Raw genomic sequence first — 21,041 nt, 5'->3', positions numbered from 1 at the left:
TATCCCATGAATGAACAAAAACAAAATCATAACTATGTAGTTGCAGGGGGACCAAGAGTAGGGACCAAATATTCAATGATTCCCAACATTTAAGAAGGAAACAGAAATAGATTAGCACTATTAATAAAGGATGTGACCAATGAGAGAGGCTCTTGGATTGGGAAATCCAAGTGTGGAATCTGAGATAGTAAGAACTTCAGATGCTGGAGAATCTGAGATAACGTGTAGAGCTGGATGAACACAGCAGGCCGAGCAGGAAAGCTGACGTTTTGGGTCTAGGCCCGAGATGTTAGCTTTCCTGCTCCTCTGATGCCACTTGGCCTGGTGTTCATCCAGCTCTACACCTTGTCATCTCTTATTGTCAAAGTGTGGAATCTGTTTGGCTGGAGCTAAAAGCTAACAGGGCAGTGAGTATCCACGACCTCACTCCATAGGATGCAACCTGACACCACCTCAGCACCACTGTCTGAAATGAGGTTGAAAAGGCTCTGAGGCAGCAATGTTTGAATACTAACCTCTTTGTAGCATACGTGGAACAATCCCCAACCTTAAGTTCACCTGGACCATCTCTGATACCTCTCTCTCCCTCCTGGACCCCTCTGTTTCTATCTCTGGCAACCACCTGGAAACCGCTATCCATTTCAAGCCTACTGACTCCCATAGCTGCCTAGAATACACCTCCTCCCACCCACCTTCCCGCAAAAATGCCATCGCCTATTCCCAATTCCTTTGCCTCTGCATCTGCCCAGATGTCCTCGTCCTCGTTTTTCAAGGACAGCAACTCACCCCTGCCCCCCCACCCCCAACCACAGTGGTCGAAAATGCCCTTGACCACGTCTCCCACATTTCCTGCAACACATCCCTCACGCCCTCTCTCTGCAATAACAACCAAAACAGAATCCACCTTGTCCTCGCATACTGTCCCACCAACCTCCACTTCCAGCGCATCATCCTCCAGCACTTCTGCCATCTGCAATCTGACCCCACTACCAAAGACATTTTTCCCTCCCCACCCTTATCTGCTTTCCGGAGGGACCACACTCTCCATGACTCCCTTGTCTGCTCCACACTCCCCACCACCCCTGGGACTTTTCCCACAACTGCAGGAAGTGCTACACCTCCCTCACTCCCATCCCAGGCCCCAAGAAGACCTTCCTCATCAAACAGAGATGTTCAATTGCACATCAGCTAACCTAGTATACTGCATCTGCTGTTCCTGATGTGGCTGCCTGTACATCGGGGAAACCAAGCGGGGGCTTGGGGACCGCTTTGTGGAACACCTATGCTCTGTTCGCAACAAACAACTGCACCTCCCAGTCATGAACCATTTCAACTCCCCTCTTCCCTCTTCTTCCCACCCCCCCCCTCCCCCTCCCCCCCCCCCAACTCCTCAGACAATATGTCCATCCTGACCCTCCTGCATTGCCACAACGATGCTACTCGAAGGTTGTGGAACAGCACCTCATATTTCACTTGGGAACCCTGCAGTCCAACTGTATCAACGTGGACTTCATAAGCTTCAAAATCTCCCATCTTCTGACAACATCCCAAAACCAGCCCAGCTTGACCCTGCCTCACTAACCTGTCCTTCCTTCCAACTATTCCCTCCTCTCACCTCCAAGCCCCACCTCCTTCTCCCTACCAGCCTCATCCTGTCCCTTTGACCTGTCCGTCCTTCCTGGACTGACCTATCCCCTGGCCCCTAACTCCACACCTACACTCACCTTTATTGGCTCCACCCCCGCCTTTTTGACCTGTCTGTTTCTTCTCCACCTATCTTTTCCTTTATCCATCTTCTATTCGCCACCCCCTCTCTCCCTATTTATTTCAGGATCCCCTTCCCTTTCCCCATTTCTGAAGATGGCTGTAGGCCTGAAATGTCTGCCTTCCTGCACCTCTGCTGCTTGGCCTGCTGTGTTCATTCAGCTCTACACGTTGTTATCTCGGATTCTCCAGCATCTGCAGTTCCTACTATCTCTTGAGTACTCACTGCTGTGAGGCCCCTTAAATTCTCATCTTTTCTTCATTAGTTGGCACAGCCTGATGGTCGTATCTTTGAGCCCTGATTTTTAAGCATGCCACAGTGCACTCGATCTTGCATCACAAGCCCCACCTGCAACTTTCAATTTGGACATGTGGCATCTGGGGCATTAAAATAGACTTGTACCAGGAAGAAGTTTGGAAAGCACTTGTCTACAGAGCAGCAGTGTTATCAGCCCTTCTGCATGTGTTGGAGACATGTTCAATGTGCAGGAGACTCCCTCAAGTGCCTAAGAGAAATCACTAGCAATGCCTGTACAAATTCTTGCAAATTCATGGCAGGGTAGGTGATTCAGTATCAGTGTTCTCACAAGGGCCAGCATCCCTGGCAATGGAGATACTGTTTCTGGTCACTATGGTGCTTTGGATGAACCATGGTTTCCATGTGCCTGATAAGACTCCAAATCAGCTCCCCACTATGGGTTTCATTGACAAGAAGAAAGAGGAAATGTTTCAGTGCTGATCTCAAAATTTCATGAAGCAATACATTATCCCACCTAATTGTGGAAATAGCTTGCCCAAGATCATCTGAAATGGGGAAGGAACAATCCATTTTCAGCTTCTCCGAACGGTCCAAATAGAAACCAACGTACACAGCAGAATGTGAAATCCTTGAGTAGCCAAACCACCTGCTTCAGCAAACAGCACCCGTCCCATCTGTGACAGAATATGTGGTCCTAGTATAGAACTATTTAGTTACCATGTGACTCAAAATTGGAATGAAAGAACGTCAACCTTGGTTGCATGAGACTTTCTAAAAACAAGAGCCCACCAAGTGGTAGTGGTAATGTAGGGTGTGGTATAAATCAGGAAATTAGGAGTGCATTCAGACATAGTAATCATGGCAAACAACAATTTGCGTGTAGACTGGATTAACCTCATTAATTCCAATGCTGTGGAAAATAATCCCTGGAATATACATGTGATGGTACAGTTTGCTGAATAACCAACTAGAGAATGGGCTAGATCTTTGCAACTAGAAAGGGCTTATGCATTTATTACAAAGGGACCTTTAGGGAATAGTGACCATACTGTGATAGAACTTTGTTGTTTGAAAGTGATGTAGTTCAGTCGAACTTGGAGTATTTTTATCTTTTGTAGTGTTCCTTATTTAGATTTGAGCAGCAATTTGCACTGGAAAGTTAAATGATATGGCTGTAGACAGGTGTTTAAAGAATTAATACATTGCTTACAACAAATGTGCATTCTTTTGAGGCTCAAAACTCCCAATAGGAAAAGTGATTCAATTGAGGTTGACAAAATAATTCAAAGATTATATTAGATCAAAGGAAGAGGCTTTGTAAAGTTACTGAAAAAATAATAATAAGCTTGAGGATTAGGAGAACTTTAAAATTCAATTGACGACCAATAAGCTAATGAAGAAAAGAAAAGTGAAATATAGAAGTAAACTGGTGTGAAACCAAAAAGGTCACTGTCTTTTTATCATGTAAAAAGTAAAAGATCATCAAAGATAAATGTCCCATGACACGGAAGCAGGATAGTCTGTCTATCTGGGAAGTAAATGGGCAGAGAAACTAAACAAATACTTGATCTGCCTTTGCAGAGAAAATGCAGACAAAAGTTCCCAAAAATAAGAGAACTGAAGGACTAGTGAGCATGAGGGACTGAAAGTAATAGATGTTGGTAAGAAAAACAAAGTAGCAGAGATCTTAATGAGATCAAAAAGATGATCAACGGTGATTTTTTTTTCAAATATAAAAAAAACTTGTGAATGTTGCTGGGTAGACCTTAACTAAAATATAAATTATATCCCAGAATTGAGAGAGGTGACTGTAGATATAGTGGTTGCATTATGTGGTGGTCATTGTTACTTCATAGATTCTGGAAAGATTCCTGCTGATTGGAAGGTAGACCCTGCTATTTAAGAAAGGAAGGAGATAGGAAACAGAATTGTTTCCTTACACTGGTGAGTGACATCACTGGGGAAAATGCTAAAATCTGTTACAAAGAACAGTAACTGGGCGTTTCAAAATAATGGAAGGATTGGGCAGAGTCATTATGTTTTCCTTGCATAAAAATGTTTGATAAAGCTATTGGAGCTTTGTGGATATTAGCAGAATAGATAGAGGAGAACAAGTGGATGTGGTGCATTTCAATTTTCAGAAGGCCTTTAATAAGGATCTGTACAAAAGGTTAGCGCAATTTGTGTGCGTAGAATTGGGGATAATTTACTGGTATAGATTGAGATTTGGTTAGTGAAGAATCTTAGCAGGATCTTTGACAGGCTGTGAATGGTGGGGTGTGGCAAGGATCACTGCGTGGACTCCAGCTATTGACTGATTCCTGGGATGGCAGGATATGAGAAGAGATTGAGGCAAGCCTGCCTGTATTCTCTAGAATTCAGGAAAATAAGTGATCTGATTGAAGCATACAAAATTCTTACAGACCTTGACAGATGCGATCAGACTAGATTTTTCCGCTGCCTTGAGTCTAAAACTGGGGACACAGTCTCAAAATAAGGGATATGAGATGTGTTTATTAATTTTAGTTTTTTTGAATCAACAACTGATACTTCTCCTATTATTACATGCATCCTGTCTATAATTATGAGACCTTTTCCCCCCACAGTTGTTGAAATAATTTGCACAACTATTCTGTTTTGCAGGAGAGAATACTTGTTGATATTAACTGTTGTATCATTTATATAGTGAACTGACTGGATGGTAGGTCATAATTGGCTTTCTTTATGGATTTATTAAAACCAGAAGTACAGAGTAAAATTTCATTTATTTAAAACCAGACACTGGGGTTCCAATTGCACTTCTTATTTTGAGAATTATATTTGTGACTGGAAATTAGAGAAGTACGTTATCCATTAGTTGAGCAATTAGATTGGCTGAAATGGTGTATATTTTTGCGTGTGGTGAGCCTTCATTCTGCAGGTGTATGTAATACTTTGTATGTAATATCCCCACGCTCTCAGCTTGTTGCCAGGAACTACCATTCTAACTCAATGCAAACTGAAGCATGGATAGTAAAAATTTAAATTGAATTTATTTCAGAAGCTGATGGAGTTTTTTATGGTTTCGGGATTAATAAACCATGAGGCATAGATACGTGTTAATTGGCTTCTGATGTAAAGTGTGAGATTATGTATATTTTAATATTCATTTTAGAGTTTGGATTTCAGCTAGTGATGTAGATTTTGATCTGTTTACCTACAAGTGTTTATGACTAATATTAAAGTATTTCTGTACCCATAGTGATTTATTTTAAAGCAGTTTTCAAACTTTCTGGATAGTATAGGATTTTGTTTACATTGGGAGAGTTTGAGTCAACAAAGTAGATCGTCTGTTAGGCTGTCGGAGGATTCTGGAATTCCTTTGGGCTTGGAAAAAACATTTTTGATCTCACTTTGGGACAGTTTGCAGAAGTCATGGCAGATGCTGGATGTACAAAACAGATACTCCTGAGAATGGGAAGTTGCAGACTGTTCAGATAGAGAGTGAGGTAATGACGAAGAGCATCTCAACCACTGCACATAGCCAGTGGCTGTAGAACCGTTTTCTATCAAGACCCCTTGTAGGTGTCTTCAGGAGTGCATGACATGAGCATTAATTTGAAATGGAATTGAGATTTTATTCTCAGTTACCTTGTCCATGCATTGTTGTATTTCTGTAGATGGTCTAATCTTGCCTAATGTCTTTAATGGTATGGTTTTTACACAGTTAATTTCCACAAAACTGCAGTAATTTTGTGCTAACTCATTATCTGGTGTATGCTACGCTCAATAGTGTTACACAGTGAAATAACCACCTTTTCTGTACAGGAAAAGAAACATTGATGGGAAATCACTTTCCTGTAGCAGAGAATTATTACCTGGTAAGAGAAGAGCAACACTTTGTTTTTTCGGAGTGGAACCCTGCAGAAAGTTGCAAGTGAAAATGGCAATGCTTGTGTGTCTGCTATACTGTATTAGCTCAACACTATAAAATTTATGCAATTCTTCTTTGAGGCCTTTTCTTGCTCAATCGGATGATCATAACCACCAAGCTAAAAAGGAATCTTCTGATTAAGACCTTCTAATTCACAGAGGACGTTTTAGTCTGATTCATATCCATCACCCCGCACTGAAATCTCAGCTCATGTGTTGGCAGGTGCGACAAATTCTGCCACTACAGGTGAGATGATCCATGATATTCTGAAATCAACTGTATGCTAAACAAAACCACCTAATAATTTCTTTATTTTCAACCCCAATTAATTCTATCTCCAGTTTTCAAAATGAATTTCAGGAATCAAATTCACATCTTTGCTGAACCTTCCCTGTCTGTACACTATCTGTGTACTGCACTTTGTTGAAATTTGCTGATTTGTTTTTGAGATGTAATGTTTACAGTCAAACAGAAATGAATATGGTCTGTGATGAAGCGGAAAAAGATAGAGTACGTTCCATGAGCTTAAACTTAGATTTTGTAAGTTGCATTTCTCATACAAAACGTGACCTGCAATAATAACATTTTGGCGTTGTGTTGTTGAAATTGAATTTGTAGGAATTGCAGATGCTGTGGGCACCAGTTTTATAGATGTTACAACTGAGATATTCCGTAATATGGGCAGAGGCTTAACCGCTGCATTGGTTAGTGGAAATTTACTAATTAAAAATGGTAATCATATGCCTGTTACTCACTGCTCCAAATTCTGTCCTTGGATACAAATGATGCTTCTTTTCAATTCTCTCTTCTGTTTTGCTTATATTAATGATGCATAAATATTTATAAAATATTTTGTAAGTGTTGAAATATTCCAAAACACAACAGGTGAGATATTACTAATTTGATTGGGAGGTTTTTAATTGTATAGATGCTATGAGATTGATTTTGAGGTAGCAAATTAATTCAAATGTTTAATTTTCAGGCCTTGAAGTTGATATTTTGGTTAAGCTATGAAAACCATTTGGACTCAATGTCAGGTTTTATTGAGATGCAGTAACCTTCCGAGGATCTGAGACACAAACACATTACAGTAGCAACATAATGAGTGGCTTGGTGTTATGGGCGTTGCAAGAAATTCTCATGGTACCTCAGTAAGCTATATGGTTGATCTGTGTAACCTTTGTAGAACTGTTGAGCAGTGCCTACACAGTGTTTCATTAACTGTCAGATTTTAGATAATTTTGACTGCTTAATTGAAAAAGATAGTTGACTAATTTCATGTTTTTTTAAGTGTGGATGGTGAGTGGCATGTTTTTGTGACCCATTATGTAAAATAAAACTCTCTGATGTACTCATTTGGTGTTATTCTGTAGAAAGCCCAGCAGCCGTTACTTTTGTTGTAGAATGCGAATTAGGCAAAGAAATGGTGGTATAGTGAAATTACATCCAATGTAGATAATTGAGGGTTGAGCTTAGAGTTTTATAAAATCATGAGGGCCTAAATAAGGTGAGTAGCAAAGGTCTTTTCCTCCGACTAGAGAAGTTCAAAACTGGAGGGCATTTTTTACGGTGAGAAGAAAGATTTAAAAGGGACCCGAGGGCAACTTTTTCATATGTGGAATAATCTGCCAGAGGAACTGGTCGATGCAAGTGCACTTACAACATTTAAAAGACATTTGGGCAGGTACATAAATAGGAAAGATTTGGGGAAAAGAGTGCAATGCAAGCAAATAGGACGAGTTCTGTGTTTGGGAAACTTGGCATGAACGAGTTGGACCAAAGGTTCTGTTTTCTGTGCTGTATGGTTCTATGACTGACCCAATCAATTGCATATGATTGGACTAATATCCTTAGAATTGATTTTTTAAAAAATCTTATAGATGTCAAATTGTGTGTGGTGTATATAACTCCTTTAATCTGGTTGCAAGGCTATTACCGTTGTTGATTATAATTGAACTCCCATGATATTGTGTATGTGGTTAATTTTGATAGTGACTGAGATTGTGCATGGTGCTATTTAGTGATTCCAGAAGTGATTGTGGTGTGTGTAGTCTCTGCTGTGTTGATGCTTGGTGAGATTCACTTCTGTCACTGGCGCTTTGATAGTTACTTCATGTGAGATCCTGCATGCTCTAGTAATGTACTTGTACTGGAGTCTACTTTATTAGCCGAAAACTTTTTATTTACATTTGTACCTTCCACAGTTCAACATGTTGAATAATACTTGGAGGAAGCACTGAGCATGGCAAGGGTGCAAAATGTACTCTGGATGGGGGAATCCGTGTCTGCCACTAAGAGTGTTTCGACAGCAGTGTTACTGATCAAGTTGGTCGGGTGACGTAGCTACTAAACTGGTATCCAGCAGTTGTTGATGGGAGAAACATATTTGATGTCATCCTTCACAATCTGTTGATTGCCAACATATCTATCATTGATAGTATCTTTAGGAGTGAACACCACACAATCACTGTGGTAAATGGGACAGACTTCAAACAGATCGAGCAGTTCAAGACTAGGCATCCATGAGGTGCTGTGAACCATCAACAGCAGAATTGTACTCCACAATCTACAACCTCATGGCCTGGCATATTCCGCTCTTGACCATTACCATCAAGCCAGGGGATCAACCCTGGTTCAATGGAGAGTGCAGGAGGGCATGCCAGGAACAGAACAGGTATACCTAAAGACAAGGTCAACCTGGTGGAGCAAGTAAACAGGACTAATTGCAAGCCAAACAGCATACCAGTGATAGACAGAGCTCATTGATCCCATAACCAATGGGTCAGATCTAAGCACTGCAGTCCTGCCACATCTACTCATGAATAGTGGTGGACAATTAAACAACTCACTGAAGGAGGCTCCACAAATAGCCCCATCCTCAATGATAGAAGAACCCAACATGTCAGTACAAAATAAGGCTGAAGCATTCATAGCAAAAGTGGATGATCTATCTCTACCTCTTCTAGTGGTCCCCAGCATCACAGATACCTGTCTCCAGCCAATTCAGTTCACTTCACATGATAACTGGAAATATTTGGAGGCACTGGATTTTGCAAAGGCTATGGACCCTAACAACATTCTGGCAATAGTACTGCAGACTTGAGGTCCAGAACCTGCTGCTCCCCAAGCCAAGCTCTTCCAGTACAGTTACAACACTAGCATCAACCCGACAATGTGGCAAATTACCCAGGTATGTCCTACATACAAAAAAGCGGACAAATCGAACCTGGCCAATTACTGCCCCATGAATCTACTTTCAATCATCAGAAAAATGCTATAAAGCAGCACCTACTAAACATAAGCCTGCACACTAACACCGAGTATGGATCATTCCAGGGCGACTCAGTTCTTTATCTCATTGTAGCCTTGGTTTAAACATGGAAGAAAAGAACTGAATTCCAGAGGTGAGAGTGACTGACAGACCTTGTCATCAAGTCTGCATTTGACCATGTGCGCATCGAGGACCCTAGCAAAACTCACTACTGGTTAAAATCATATCTGGCACAAATAAAGATGGGCATGGTTGTTGGATGTCTGTTATCTCAGCTCCAGGACATCTCTGCAGGAGTTCCTCAGGATCGTGCCTTAGGCTGAGCCATTTTCAACAGCTTCATCGTGACTTCCCTCCCTCTTAAGGTCAGAAATTAGGGTGTTTGCTGATAATTGCAAGATATTCAGCACCATTCCTGACTCCTCAGATCCTGAAGCAGTCCATGTTCAAATACAAGATGATTTGGGTGGACAAGTGGCAAGCAACACTCTCGCCACACAAATGCCAGGCAATGACATTCTACAGTAAGAGCAAATCTAACCACCACCACTGACATTCAGTGGTCTTACCATCACTGAGTCCCTCACTATCAACATCCTTGGGGTTACCATTGAGCAAAAATTTAAGTTGGACTTGCCACATAAACACAGGCCAGGAACACTGGCGGGTAACCCGCCTCCTGGCTCCCCTGTACACAGTCTACTAAGCATAGTCTAGGAGTGTGATGGAATACTAAATAAAAACTGAAACCACTGTGGATGCTGTAAATCGGGAACAGAAACAGAAATTGTTGGAAAAGCTCAGCAGATCTGGCAGCATCTTTGAAGAGAAAATCCAGAGTTAATATTTCGGGTCCAGTGCCCCTTCTCTGAACTCATGATGGAATACTCCCCATTTGCTTTGATGAGTACATCTTCAATAACACTGAAGAAACTTGATGCCATTCAGGATAAAGCAGCCAGTTTGATTGGCTTCACATCCTCAAGCATTCACTCCCTCCACCACCAGCACTGGGTAGCAACAGCGTGTACTATCCACCAGATGCATTGCAGAAATTCAGCAAAGATCCTTAGAAATTACCTTTCAAATGCACGATCACTTTCAGTTATAAGGAACAGGGCAGCAGATACATGGGAAAACCACTACCTGTAAGTTCCCCTCCAGTCCATAATTGTATAAATGACAAATTTCTGTTTTTGTTTACTGATCTTAAAGAGGAAAGCAGTAAAGGGGTTGGGGGCATTATGTTTGTGGGCAGCGTGATATCATGAATATGACAATTGGTCTCCAATAATGTGTACTTTTAAACAGGACTTCAGATTTGTCACGCTAAAATCAATCAACAAGAATCAGTGACATGTGCCCCAGAGCCAGAACCTGGTTGATATTTCCTTTTTCCTTCTTTAAACCAAAAGTGATGAGGTTAGCAGATCTAGTTGCTATATTTCTTGACATTTACTTAATCCACGCCGAGTTAGACTGAACCTGTTACTTGTTTTGTATGAGTGATAATGGAAACTGCAGATGCTGGAATGTGGTATATTGTATCCATTGTACCAGGTGTGGCTCCCTCTACATTGGGGAAACCAAGCGGAGGCTTGGGGACCGCTTTGCAGAACACCTCCGCTTGGTTTGCAACAAACAACTGCACCTCCCAGTCGCGAACCATTTTAACTCCCCCTCCCATTCCTCAGACGACATGCCCATCATGGGCCTCCTGCAGTGCCACAAGGATGCCACCAGAAGATTGCAAGAACAGCAACTCTTATTCCGCTTGGGAACCCTGCAGCCCAATGGTATCAATATGGACTTCACAAGCTTCAAAATCTCCCCTTCCACCATCGCGTCCCAAAACCAGCCCAGTTCTTCCCCTCCCCCCACTGCATCACAAAACCAGCTCGTTCCCTCCCCGCACTGCATCCCAAAACCAGCCCATCCTGTCTCCACTTCCCTTACCTGTTCTTCCTGTCACCCATCCCTTCCTCCCACCTCAAGCCGCACCTCCATTTCCTACCTATGACCTCATCCCGCCTCCTTGACCTGTCCATCTTCTCTGGACTGACCTATCCCCTCCCTGCCTCCCCACCTGTACTCTCCTCTCTAGCTATCCTTTCTCTCCATCTTCGGTCTGCCTCCCCCTCTCTCCCTATTTATTCCAGTTCCCTCTCTGATGAAGGGTCTAGGCCCGAAACGTCAGCTTTTGTGCTCCTGAGATGCTGCTTGGCCTGCTGTGTTCATCCAGCTCCACACTTTAACTTGTTTTGTATGACTTGGTTACACATCACTTGGCTGCTTAATGAGTAGCTGCACCCCAGAAGTTGTGTGGGAAGTTACAGCTTTGTTGACTTGTTGTGCAGTACCCTTGAGTGTACCAGTGCTGCCCTGTTTCCAAGTTAAATATTTTCTTGCTGGAACCTATTCAGCAGCAATTTCAGCTTCAATACTTTAAGGAACAGATAACACCAGTTTCCAACTGCTTGCCAGGGAATGTTGTATTTGACCAAATTCTTATAGACTCCACATGTTGGAGCCAGTTTATAAATGTTTGTACTGCTACTCATTAGATTCATTCAGAAATTTAATCTGCTCAGAAATGGAAAACGACTGATCATTTTTATATGTAACTGAAAGTTGACACTTGGCTGTTAGCACGATGAGCATAAACAAATGGATAATTGAAGTGTTTTGGTATGGATCAGAAATTTTGCGCAATGGAAATAAGGAACCTGTGTTTGCTGTTTGGAAATGTTCTTAAAGCTGGATATGTTGTTTTTATTTCAAATCTGGAATATAGGCAGTGATTAATTGTAGATCTGTTTCCTGCTTTGGTGATATGTAATAGGAGTTTTAAAAAATATCCAGAACTTAAGTCGCAAGTGCTTATCTTTAGACTACAAAAGTCACGTAAAATTTGAGAATACTAATCCTAATTGCAATTCAGTAACTCCTACGTGAATAGTTATTGAGTATGTGTGGATGAACTGTGATACCTTCCTCTGTTGAATAAACCCCATTGGTTACAGCTCATCGTGATTGTGTCAATCTATGGTGATGAGGATAGATATTGAAACCTAATTACCTACTAATATTTCCCAAAGCATCATTTTATTTACTCATTAAGATCGGAATATTTTAATTGTGGGTCTCCGTGTGCTTGTCAATTAATGCCTGTTGTGAGTGCAACTGTGCAAAATTAAATTAATGCTAGAGCATGCATGGTTCTTTTTTGTATTTTTAATTTTGCTCTCTTGTTGTCCACCCAAGTGATTCCAACATAACAAACCACTTAATTCCGATCCATGATTTTGGAATTATTGACAATACTTGTTATGTCTTTGATTGAGAAGAGGCTTTTTGGAGAGCAGGATTGGTTAGATTAGTTGCTGGATGGTTGTTTTGCGATGTAAGTTGATGCCAACAGTGTGAGTTCAATTCCTGTGACATAGGACTCTCCTTTGTAACCTCTCCCTCACTTGAGGCATGGTGACCCTCAGGTTAAACTACCACTAATCATCTCTCTCTAATGAGAGAGCAGCCCTTTGATCTAAAAGGACTGTCTTGATTTGACCTTGTTATTAGAGAGTAATTCACTGGGATTATATTAACTTCACATTATTCTGTTTCGTGGATCCTGGGAAATCATTCATATTTTCAGATGCCAGTAGCAGCTGCACTGGAAAGGCTCAGTTGGCCCAGATGCACCAGTCCTTTGTACTAGAGTTGGGATATTGTCAATGCCCGTATTCTTCCATGCCCAGTAAGTCAATTGTTCTTGAATATTGTTTGGCACCATCAGATCTGGCTTGATATGCACATCACAGGAGTATCTGCAAAGGTTTATGTAGAATTGTCATCTTGATATTTTTGGCTCATGACACTTGCAGGCATTATAGCCTTTCCCTTTGCACATAGTAAGCTCCAGCATGTTTGAGATTAAGGGTATAGTCATCATAATCTCTCATTATCCAGCACTGTACTTGTCTAGACATGGTAGAGTGTAATGATGGAAATGGGCTCCAAGAGGGTCCATGAATATTCCCATTCCATTTCTCAGATGTTTCCTGATTCAGTGGCTGTCTAGTTAAAATATTTGCTTCAAGTCTGTGCCTGTTGTCATATCATTTGTTTATTTTCATCCTTTACTGTTCTGTATTGTTCCTTCATGCCAATACTCATCTGCTTCGCATAGTTTTTTATCTGCTCATTGCCACCCAGAAGACTTGATTAGGTTTGGTTTTTGCATTAGTTTTCTGTTGCATATCGGTGGAATCTCTAATCATTTGCATTTACATAACAGCAAATGCCCAATGTTTGGATCTAGTGGAAGCAATGAGAATGGGCAAAAATCTGAAGCATGTGGTAACCTGCTCTATCTCTTGAGGTGCAGGGAGAAGCTTAATATTTAAATTTTAGCCAGCTTCATTTTCCTCGATCCATATGAAATTTAATCCATGTAGTGTACATTTGCTGTTAAGTCATGTTTCTCCATGTTGTCATGGAAATGGCAACTGTAAAACAGAGCAGGCACTCCAGTTTTTTTATGGTAGCTTAAAATAGATTTCTGAATAACTAGTGGCAGCACAGTAGGCTGGGAAATTGCTGGTTCCCAGCTTCTCATGAATATCAGAACTGTATTACATTTCTGCACTACTCTCCTTTCCATTAGCAAATTGGCAATTGACTTTAATATTCGTCAGTTAATTCTTTCATCTTTGTAAGTCAGTTTTCAGTCAGTAAGTAATTTAGAAACCAGCCTTGCAAATGTTTGTATTTATTATTGTACATAAGCAAAGTGTTCAGTCAGGAACTTATTTTGCCAAACTGGCTTTGTTCTGAATTTCAAGCTTTGTGCTGTTAATAGTGTAGAAGAGCAAGATTATTCTGCTGATTGGAGATAATGTTTTAGAGTAATACAGCCCAGGCGAATCTATAGTTTGATGTCTGCTGTTTGCAGATAACTGATCTGAATCTGAAAGGAGTTATGATTAACTTCAGCACTTCGGTTCAGGAGAGAAAACTGGTATGGATCTCTTAAGTTTAGAACACTATTTGACTTGCCAACTCTCAGACTGGCAAGGTCAGGAAACAGGCAGCACTAAGGGAATAGGTACTTTGATGCATTTCAGCCCAATTTGTCCATTGAAAATTCAGCAATGCTTTATCCTGGTCACCCTCCACAGATATCGGTTGGAGATTGCTTATCTATGAATGTCAAGTGAGGACAGCTTTGGATTTATGTATGCAATGGATGTTGAATTGCCTGCAAAATCCTACCAACTGGCCTTGCATACGAAGACTGACCCGTTGGAAAATTACTGGAGGTTGATTTCTTTTTCCCAAATTTACCCAGCATGAATTTGCACCTTCAAGAAATGAAGCGATCCTTGTGAAGGAAGAAAAATTTGTTCATTAAGCTGAATCAGAAGTTTATCTGCAGATACGTTTCTCTTGTAATTTTGCGTACACCTGGCAGTCAGTTGAAGTCAGCTTCCAAACAGGAATACAAATGTTGAAAGGCCTGAGCCTTGTGGATAGTATGAATCTTGTTTAAAAATGCTAGCAAGTCTTCAGTAGAGTCAGTGTCCTACAGCATAGAAACAGACCCTTTGGTCCAATGGGGGAGGAAAGGGCAGCACTGCAAAATGTATAATGGCCTTTGGGAAACAAAGCAGCAGGTTAACATCTATGGGGGTGGATTCAACGCATGGAAAAGCATGAAAAAAATGAAAAGAAAGGAGAACTAAGAGGTTATTAAACCCTCCAGAACACCCAATAGGACAGAGTGTTCGGAAAGAGTTAGGAATCTAACTTCAAGCACATTGGATAAAGGGATGACTGTAAGAGGGAAAGTAAATACACGCCTTGAAGGTGTTGTATCTGAACATTTACTTTATTTCATATGCAGTATATGAGCTTGTGGTGCAGATTGAAATTAGCAGGCATGATATGATGGGCATCATGGAGATATGGCTGCAATGGGATCAGGGCTGGGAGCCAAAAATCCAAGGATATACATCCAATCAAAAAGACAGGCATTTGGGCAAAGGGGGTGGGGTTGCCTTATTAGTAAGAAATGAACTTAAATCGGTATCAAGAAATGACATAGGGTCAAATATGTAGAATCTGTGTGAGTAAAGTTGAGGAACTGCAAAGGTGAAAAAAGCCATAATGGGAGTTATGTACATGTCTCCAAACAGTAATCAGAATGTGGGGCACAAGGTACACAGGAGGTAGAAAGGCAAATAAGAAGGCAAGATTACAGTGATCATGTGGGATTCCAATATGCAGGTGGACTGGGAAAATCAGATTGGTGGTGGATCGCAAGAAAAGGAATTTGTGGAATGTCAACAAGATAGCTTTTTGCAGCAGCTTGTGGTAGAGCTTGCTAGGGAACAGGCAATTCTGCATTTAGTGATGTGCAATGAGTTAGACTTGATAAGGGAGCTTAAGGTGAAGGAACCCTTAGGAGGCAGTGACTATAATATGATATGATATGATTTAGTCTGCAATTTGAGAGGGAGAAGCTGTAGTCAAATGTAATGGTATTACATTTGATCAAAGGCAACAGCAGAGATGTGAAGGAGGAACTGGCCAGAATTGACTGGGAGAGGAGCCTGGCAGAAAAGACAGTGGAACAGCAATGGCAGGAGTTTATGGGAGTCTTCAGGAAAAAGAAGCATACTAAAGGAAGGATGAGGCAACCAGGGGAAGCCAGGGACAGCATAAAAAGAAAAGAGAAAGCAAATAATGTGCCAAAGGGCAATTGGAAGCCAGGGGATTGGCAAACCTACAAAGAGCAACAAAGGGTGACTAGAAACAAATAAGGAGGAAGAAGAGTAGGGAACAAAGAAGTGGTGGAGGAACTGAGCAAGTTCTTTCTGCCAGTCTTCACTGTGGAAGACGTGAGTAACGTTTCAAAAATTCAGGAGTCTGGGCCGAGGTAAGTATGGTGTCCATCACCAAGGAGAAGGTGCTAGAAAAACTGAAAGGTCTGGGAAAATCACCTGGACCAGATGGCCTACACCCCAGAGTTATGAGGAGATAACCGAACAGATCACGGAAGTATTAGTGATGATCTATGAGGAATCACTCGAGCCAGGGAGCGATCCATAGGGCTACAAAATCATTAATGCCGTCTCCCTGTTTAAGAGGGGAGTAAGGCAAAAGATGGAAAATTACAGTCTGATTAGATTGACATCAGTTGTTGGTAAGATTTTGGAGTCCATTGTGAACAATGAGATTTCTGAATACTTGGAAGTGCATGGCAGAGTAAGGCAGAACCAGTATGGTTTCATCAAGTGGAGCTCATGCCTGACAAATCTTCTAGAATTCTTTTGAGGAGGTAATGAGCAGGTTAGACAAAGGAGAGCCGATGGATATTATCTACCTGGATTTCAGGAAGGCCTTTGACAAGGTGCCGCACAGGAGGCTGCTGAGTAAGATAAGGGCCCCCAGTTTTGAGGCAAGGTACTAGCATGGATGGAAGATTGGCTGTCTGGCAGAAAGCAGAGAGTGGGGATAAAAGTGTCCTTCTCAGGATGGCAGCAGGTGACTTGTCGTATTCGCAAGGGTCAGTGCTGGGACCGCAACTTTTCTCTGTGTACATTAATGATCTAGATGAAGGAACTGAGGTATTCTGGCTAAAGTTGCAGATAATACAAGGATCGGTGGAGGGGCAGGTAGTATTGAGGAGGCAGGGAGGCTACAGAAAGATTTAGACCGGTTAGGAGGGTGGGCAAAGAAGTGGCAAATGGAATACACCGTGGGAAAGTGTGAGGTCATGTATTCTTCCTACTGAAGTACAGGCATGGACTGTTTTCTAAATGGGGAGAAATTTCGCAAGTCTGACGTGCAAAGAGACTTGGAAGCCCTAGTCCAGGATTCTCTTAAGGTTGACGTAGCAGGTTGAATCGATAGTTAAGAAGGCAAACACAATGTTGGCACTTATTTTGAGAGAACTAGAATATAAAAGCAGGGATGTACTTCTAAGACTTTCTAAGACACTGGTCAGATCACGTTTAGAATATTGTGAGCAATTTTCATAGATCATAGAATCCCTGCAGTGTAGAAACAGGCCCTTTGGCTCAAAGTCCACACCGACCCTCAGAGCATCCTACCCATCCCTCAGCACTACGGGCAATGTAGCATGTCCAATCCACCTAGCCTGTATATCTTTGGACTGTGTGAGGAAACTGGAGCACCCGGAGGAAACCTACGCAAACATTGGGAGAATGTACAAACTCCACACAGACAGGCACGCAAGGGTGGAATCGAGCCTGGATTGCTGGCATTCTGAGGCAGCAGTGCTGGCCACTGAGTCACCATGCCGCCCTAAAGCATTGTTTCTGGCCATGAATTTGCACATGTGGTCAGTATGAGGATTGAACCCGTGACCTTGGCATTATTAGTACCATGCTCTAGCTGAGCTAACTGACCAGTATTTTGGGCTCCATATTGCAGCAAAGATGTTCTGGCCTTGGAGGGGTCTAGAGGAGATTACCAGAATGACCGCAGGAATGAAAGGCTTAACATATGAGGACTGTTTGAGGACTCAATGGAGTTTAGAAAGATGGGGTGGATTAATTGAAACTTATAGATTACTGAAAAGTCTGGATCGAGTGGATGTTGGGAAGGTGTTTCCATTAGCAGGAGAGACCAGGATCTGAGGGCACAACCTTAAAGTAAAGGAAAGACCCTTTTTAGAACGGAAATGAGGAGAACCTTCTTCAGCGAGAGTGTGGTGAATCTATAGAATTCACTGCCGCAGAAGCCAGGTCATTCTGTCTGTTCAAGACAGCGATAAATAGGTTCTTGATTGTTAAGGGGTTCAAAGGTTACATGGAGAGGTTGAGAGAATGGAGTTGAGAAATTTATCAGCCATGATTGAATTGCCTAGCAAATTCAATGGGCCGAATGACTTGATTTCTGCTCCTGTGTCTTCTGGTCCAACTGACCATAAGCCCAAACGAAACAAGTCTCATTTGCTTGTGTTTGGCCCATAACCCTGTAAAGTGGCACCCCCAGCAATCTGTACAACCACAACATGATGTCCCAAATCCTGTTCTCAAAGTTCTGAGCAATGAGGGTAAGCTGCCAAATGTCTTGTTTATCATTCTGTTTACCTGTGACGCAACTTTGAATGAACTATGTACCTCGATCTCTCTGTTCTACAACACTCTGCAGAACGTTGCCATTAACTGTGCAAGTCCTGCCCTGCTTTGCCTTATCAAAATGCAACACCTCGTATTTATCTGAATTAAATTCATCTGCTATTCGTGGGCCCATTGGCTGAATTGATCAAGATCCCTTTGTGAACTTGGAATACCTTGCTCACTGTCCAGTAAGCCACTAATTTAGGTGCCATTGGCAAACTTACCAACCATGCTTCCTGTATTCTCAATAATGGCTTATGTAAAGGACAAACAACAGTGTACCCAGCACCAATCACTGTGGAACACCGCTGGTCACAGGCCTCCAGTCCAAAAAATAACTCTGTACCACCAACTTCCTTCACGTACTATTGATCTGTTTTTGTGTTGGATAACTTGTATGCCGCTTCCTTGGGTTTAGTAGTATGGCTAATATCCCTTGTAACCCATGGTTTGGCCACCTCCCTGTTTTCCTTTCTGCTCAAAAGTAATGGACAATTGTTATGCTCTTTAAATGTTTGCCATTGTCTTTCCACTACCATCCTTATTAAGTAATTCTCTTCAATCTATCACTGCCAACTACAGCCTCATACCATCCTATTTCACTCTATTTAGATTCAGGACCCTAGTGTCCAAAATCAACTACACCACTCTTCATTTTGATGAAGAATTCTGTCATATTATTGGTCACCGAAGGACTTGAAAGACCAGGATGCCAATGATTCCATTCTCATTACACAATAACACTCTAGGATGGCCTGTTCTCTCAGTGGTTCCTGAATTTTCTTCTTACTCTTAAGACTATTCGAAACAGTGCCAGATCGTGGCATCAGTGAAAAAGCTTGTCACTGTATTTTACTTCTTTCTCGCTGTAAAATATGTGACAAAAAGACCTTTCATATTTTGGTCCAGAAAACCATCCCATACACACCCCTCCTCAGCAGTATTATTACTGATTTGATTTGCCTAATTGCTATGCAGATAAAGTCACAGTCAGCCCAGTAGTGTTGTAATAATTTTTCTCACCATTATATCTGGTAATGTGACAAAGTCCTATTGAGGTGGCGCTGTGTGTAAGCTACTTTCTTCAAGACCACTAGCCCTTACCAAGACCTCTGAGATCAGTTTTGAGGCTAGCTGGTCTCTAGCAGATTCTGGGGTCTGTGCAAGGAAGAAAACACTAGGACAGATTTTATTGAGAATACTTTTTTCAATATCAAAGTGACACAGACTTGCGCATGATCAGTTTACCTCAAAGCTTGGATATAAATTTTCTGTAACTCTACTGGGAAAGTCTGTTTAAGGCAAATATGGAGTTTCAGAATGTGATAAAGGTGTGTAGAGTGTGACAGTCATAACGTGGTCCTTTGGACTTGTGCAGGCTATCATTTAACCTGTAAGTCCTTAATAATCTTAGTTATTCTATTATTTTTACTATTGCTTATTACGCAAATTTAACATGCTTTACATTTTGTTTTTTTTAAAGTTGGCTTGCAACCAAAATTCTACATAAGTTGTGATTTTTTTTGACGACATCTGGATGCAATGCTGGAAAATAAATTGGTTTCTGTATTTTTCTTTTTACCAGCTTCAGTAAATCCGTTGCCATTAGTCTGCAACACTGGGCACAGACAAACAAATGTTATCTGCCCCCTTCAGAGAAAATTGTAAGGAACATGGGGATTCTCGTAGACTGAATAACTCTGCTAATGTAAGCCACATTCTTGAAGAGATTAAGCCTTTTGTCTCTATAGTTTTCCCTTTTCAGATGGTTTAAAAAAAATTCTTCTCCATTTATTTCCTTTTTTCACTACCCTTACTTAAATGCTGACACCCAAAAATGCTTTCCCAAAAATTTTTAACTGAAGTTTTGGTGCTATCTATCAGTATTATGAATCATCGGTAATGTGTAATTCAAATTAGGAGGCACAGGTTCATTGTAGCCTTCTTTCACAAAGTCAAGGTATGTTTATTCTTCTGCAATTGAGTGATTATAACTAATGAGAGGAAAGAAGCAACTTGTACAAAAACTGCAACATAGCCATATGCGTGGGCTAATGGTAGTTAAATGCCATATAGAGGTTCTCTGGTTGGGGAAGACTGAATCAGTCAAGTAGCCTTAATCCAGGGGAGATAACCAGGGCCACTCTTAGTCACCTCTAATGATTACATGCAATCACAAACACTGTATGACTTTTAATTTGTGGATACAAGACTTATCAAATCCACTTTGTTTTTCTGGAGCTTGAAACTGTTGATTTCTTGATGTGTCTTCATAGAACATAGAACGTAGAAAAGTACAGCACAGTACGGGCCCTTCGCCCCACCATGTGCCGTGGAATAATCCTAATCCAAAAATAAAATAACCTAATTTACATTCCCCTCAATTCACTGCTGTCCATGTGCATGTCCGGCTGTTGCTTAAATGTCACTAATGACTCCGCTTCCATGACTACCACTGGCAAACTATTCCATGTGCTCACAACTCTCTGGGTGAAGAACCTCCCTCTGACATCTCCTCTATACCTTCCTCCTAACACCTTAAAACTATGACCCCTTGTGGCAGTCAGTCCTGCCCTGGGGAAAAGTCTGGCTATTGACTCTATCCATACCTCTCATTACCTTGTACACCTCAATCAGGTCACCTCTCTTCCTCCTCCTCTCCAGAGAGAAAAGTCGAGCTAA

At 41.5% G+C, this 21,041-nt stretch overlaps 1 protein-coding gene across 7 annotated transcripts in view; it reads left to right on the top strand.

The window, feature by feature from the left end:
• Positions 1–21,041, top strand: part of pias1b (protein inhibitor of activated STAT, 1b) — a 125,374-nt gene that overhangs the window by 17,711 nt on the left and 86,622 nt on the right. For 2 of the 7 annotated variants that reach the window (XM_048563016.2, XM_048563025.2), the window contains exon 1: positions 5,835–5,883. The exons of the other annotated variants lie outside the window; for them this stretch is intronic. In XM_048563016.2, coding sequence (XP_048418973.1) covers positions 5,845–5,883 — 39 coding nt within the window. In that variant the 5' untranslated portion in view covers positions 5,835–5,844. Of the gene's footprint in view, positions 1–5,834; positions 5,884–21,041 lie in introns of those variants that run through there. 7 annotated transcript variants of the gene reach the window in all.

This window comes from Stegostoma tigrinum, chromosome 33 (assembly GCF_030684315.1).
Source record: "Stegostoma tigrinum isolate sSteTig4 chromosome 33, sSteTig4.hap1, whole genome shotgun sequence".
NCBI classification, from domain to species: domain Eukaryota; kingdom Metazoa; phylum Chordata; class Chondrichthyes; order Orectolobiformes; family Stegostomatidae; genus Stegostoma; species Stegostoma tigrinum.
Note: the sequence above shows the minus strand (reverse complement) of the source record. Positions and strands in the feature narration are given on the sequence as shown.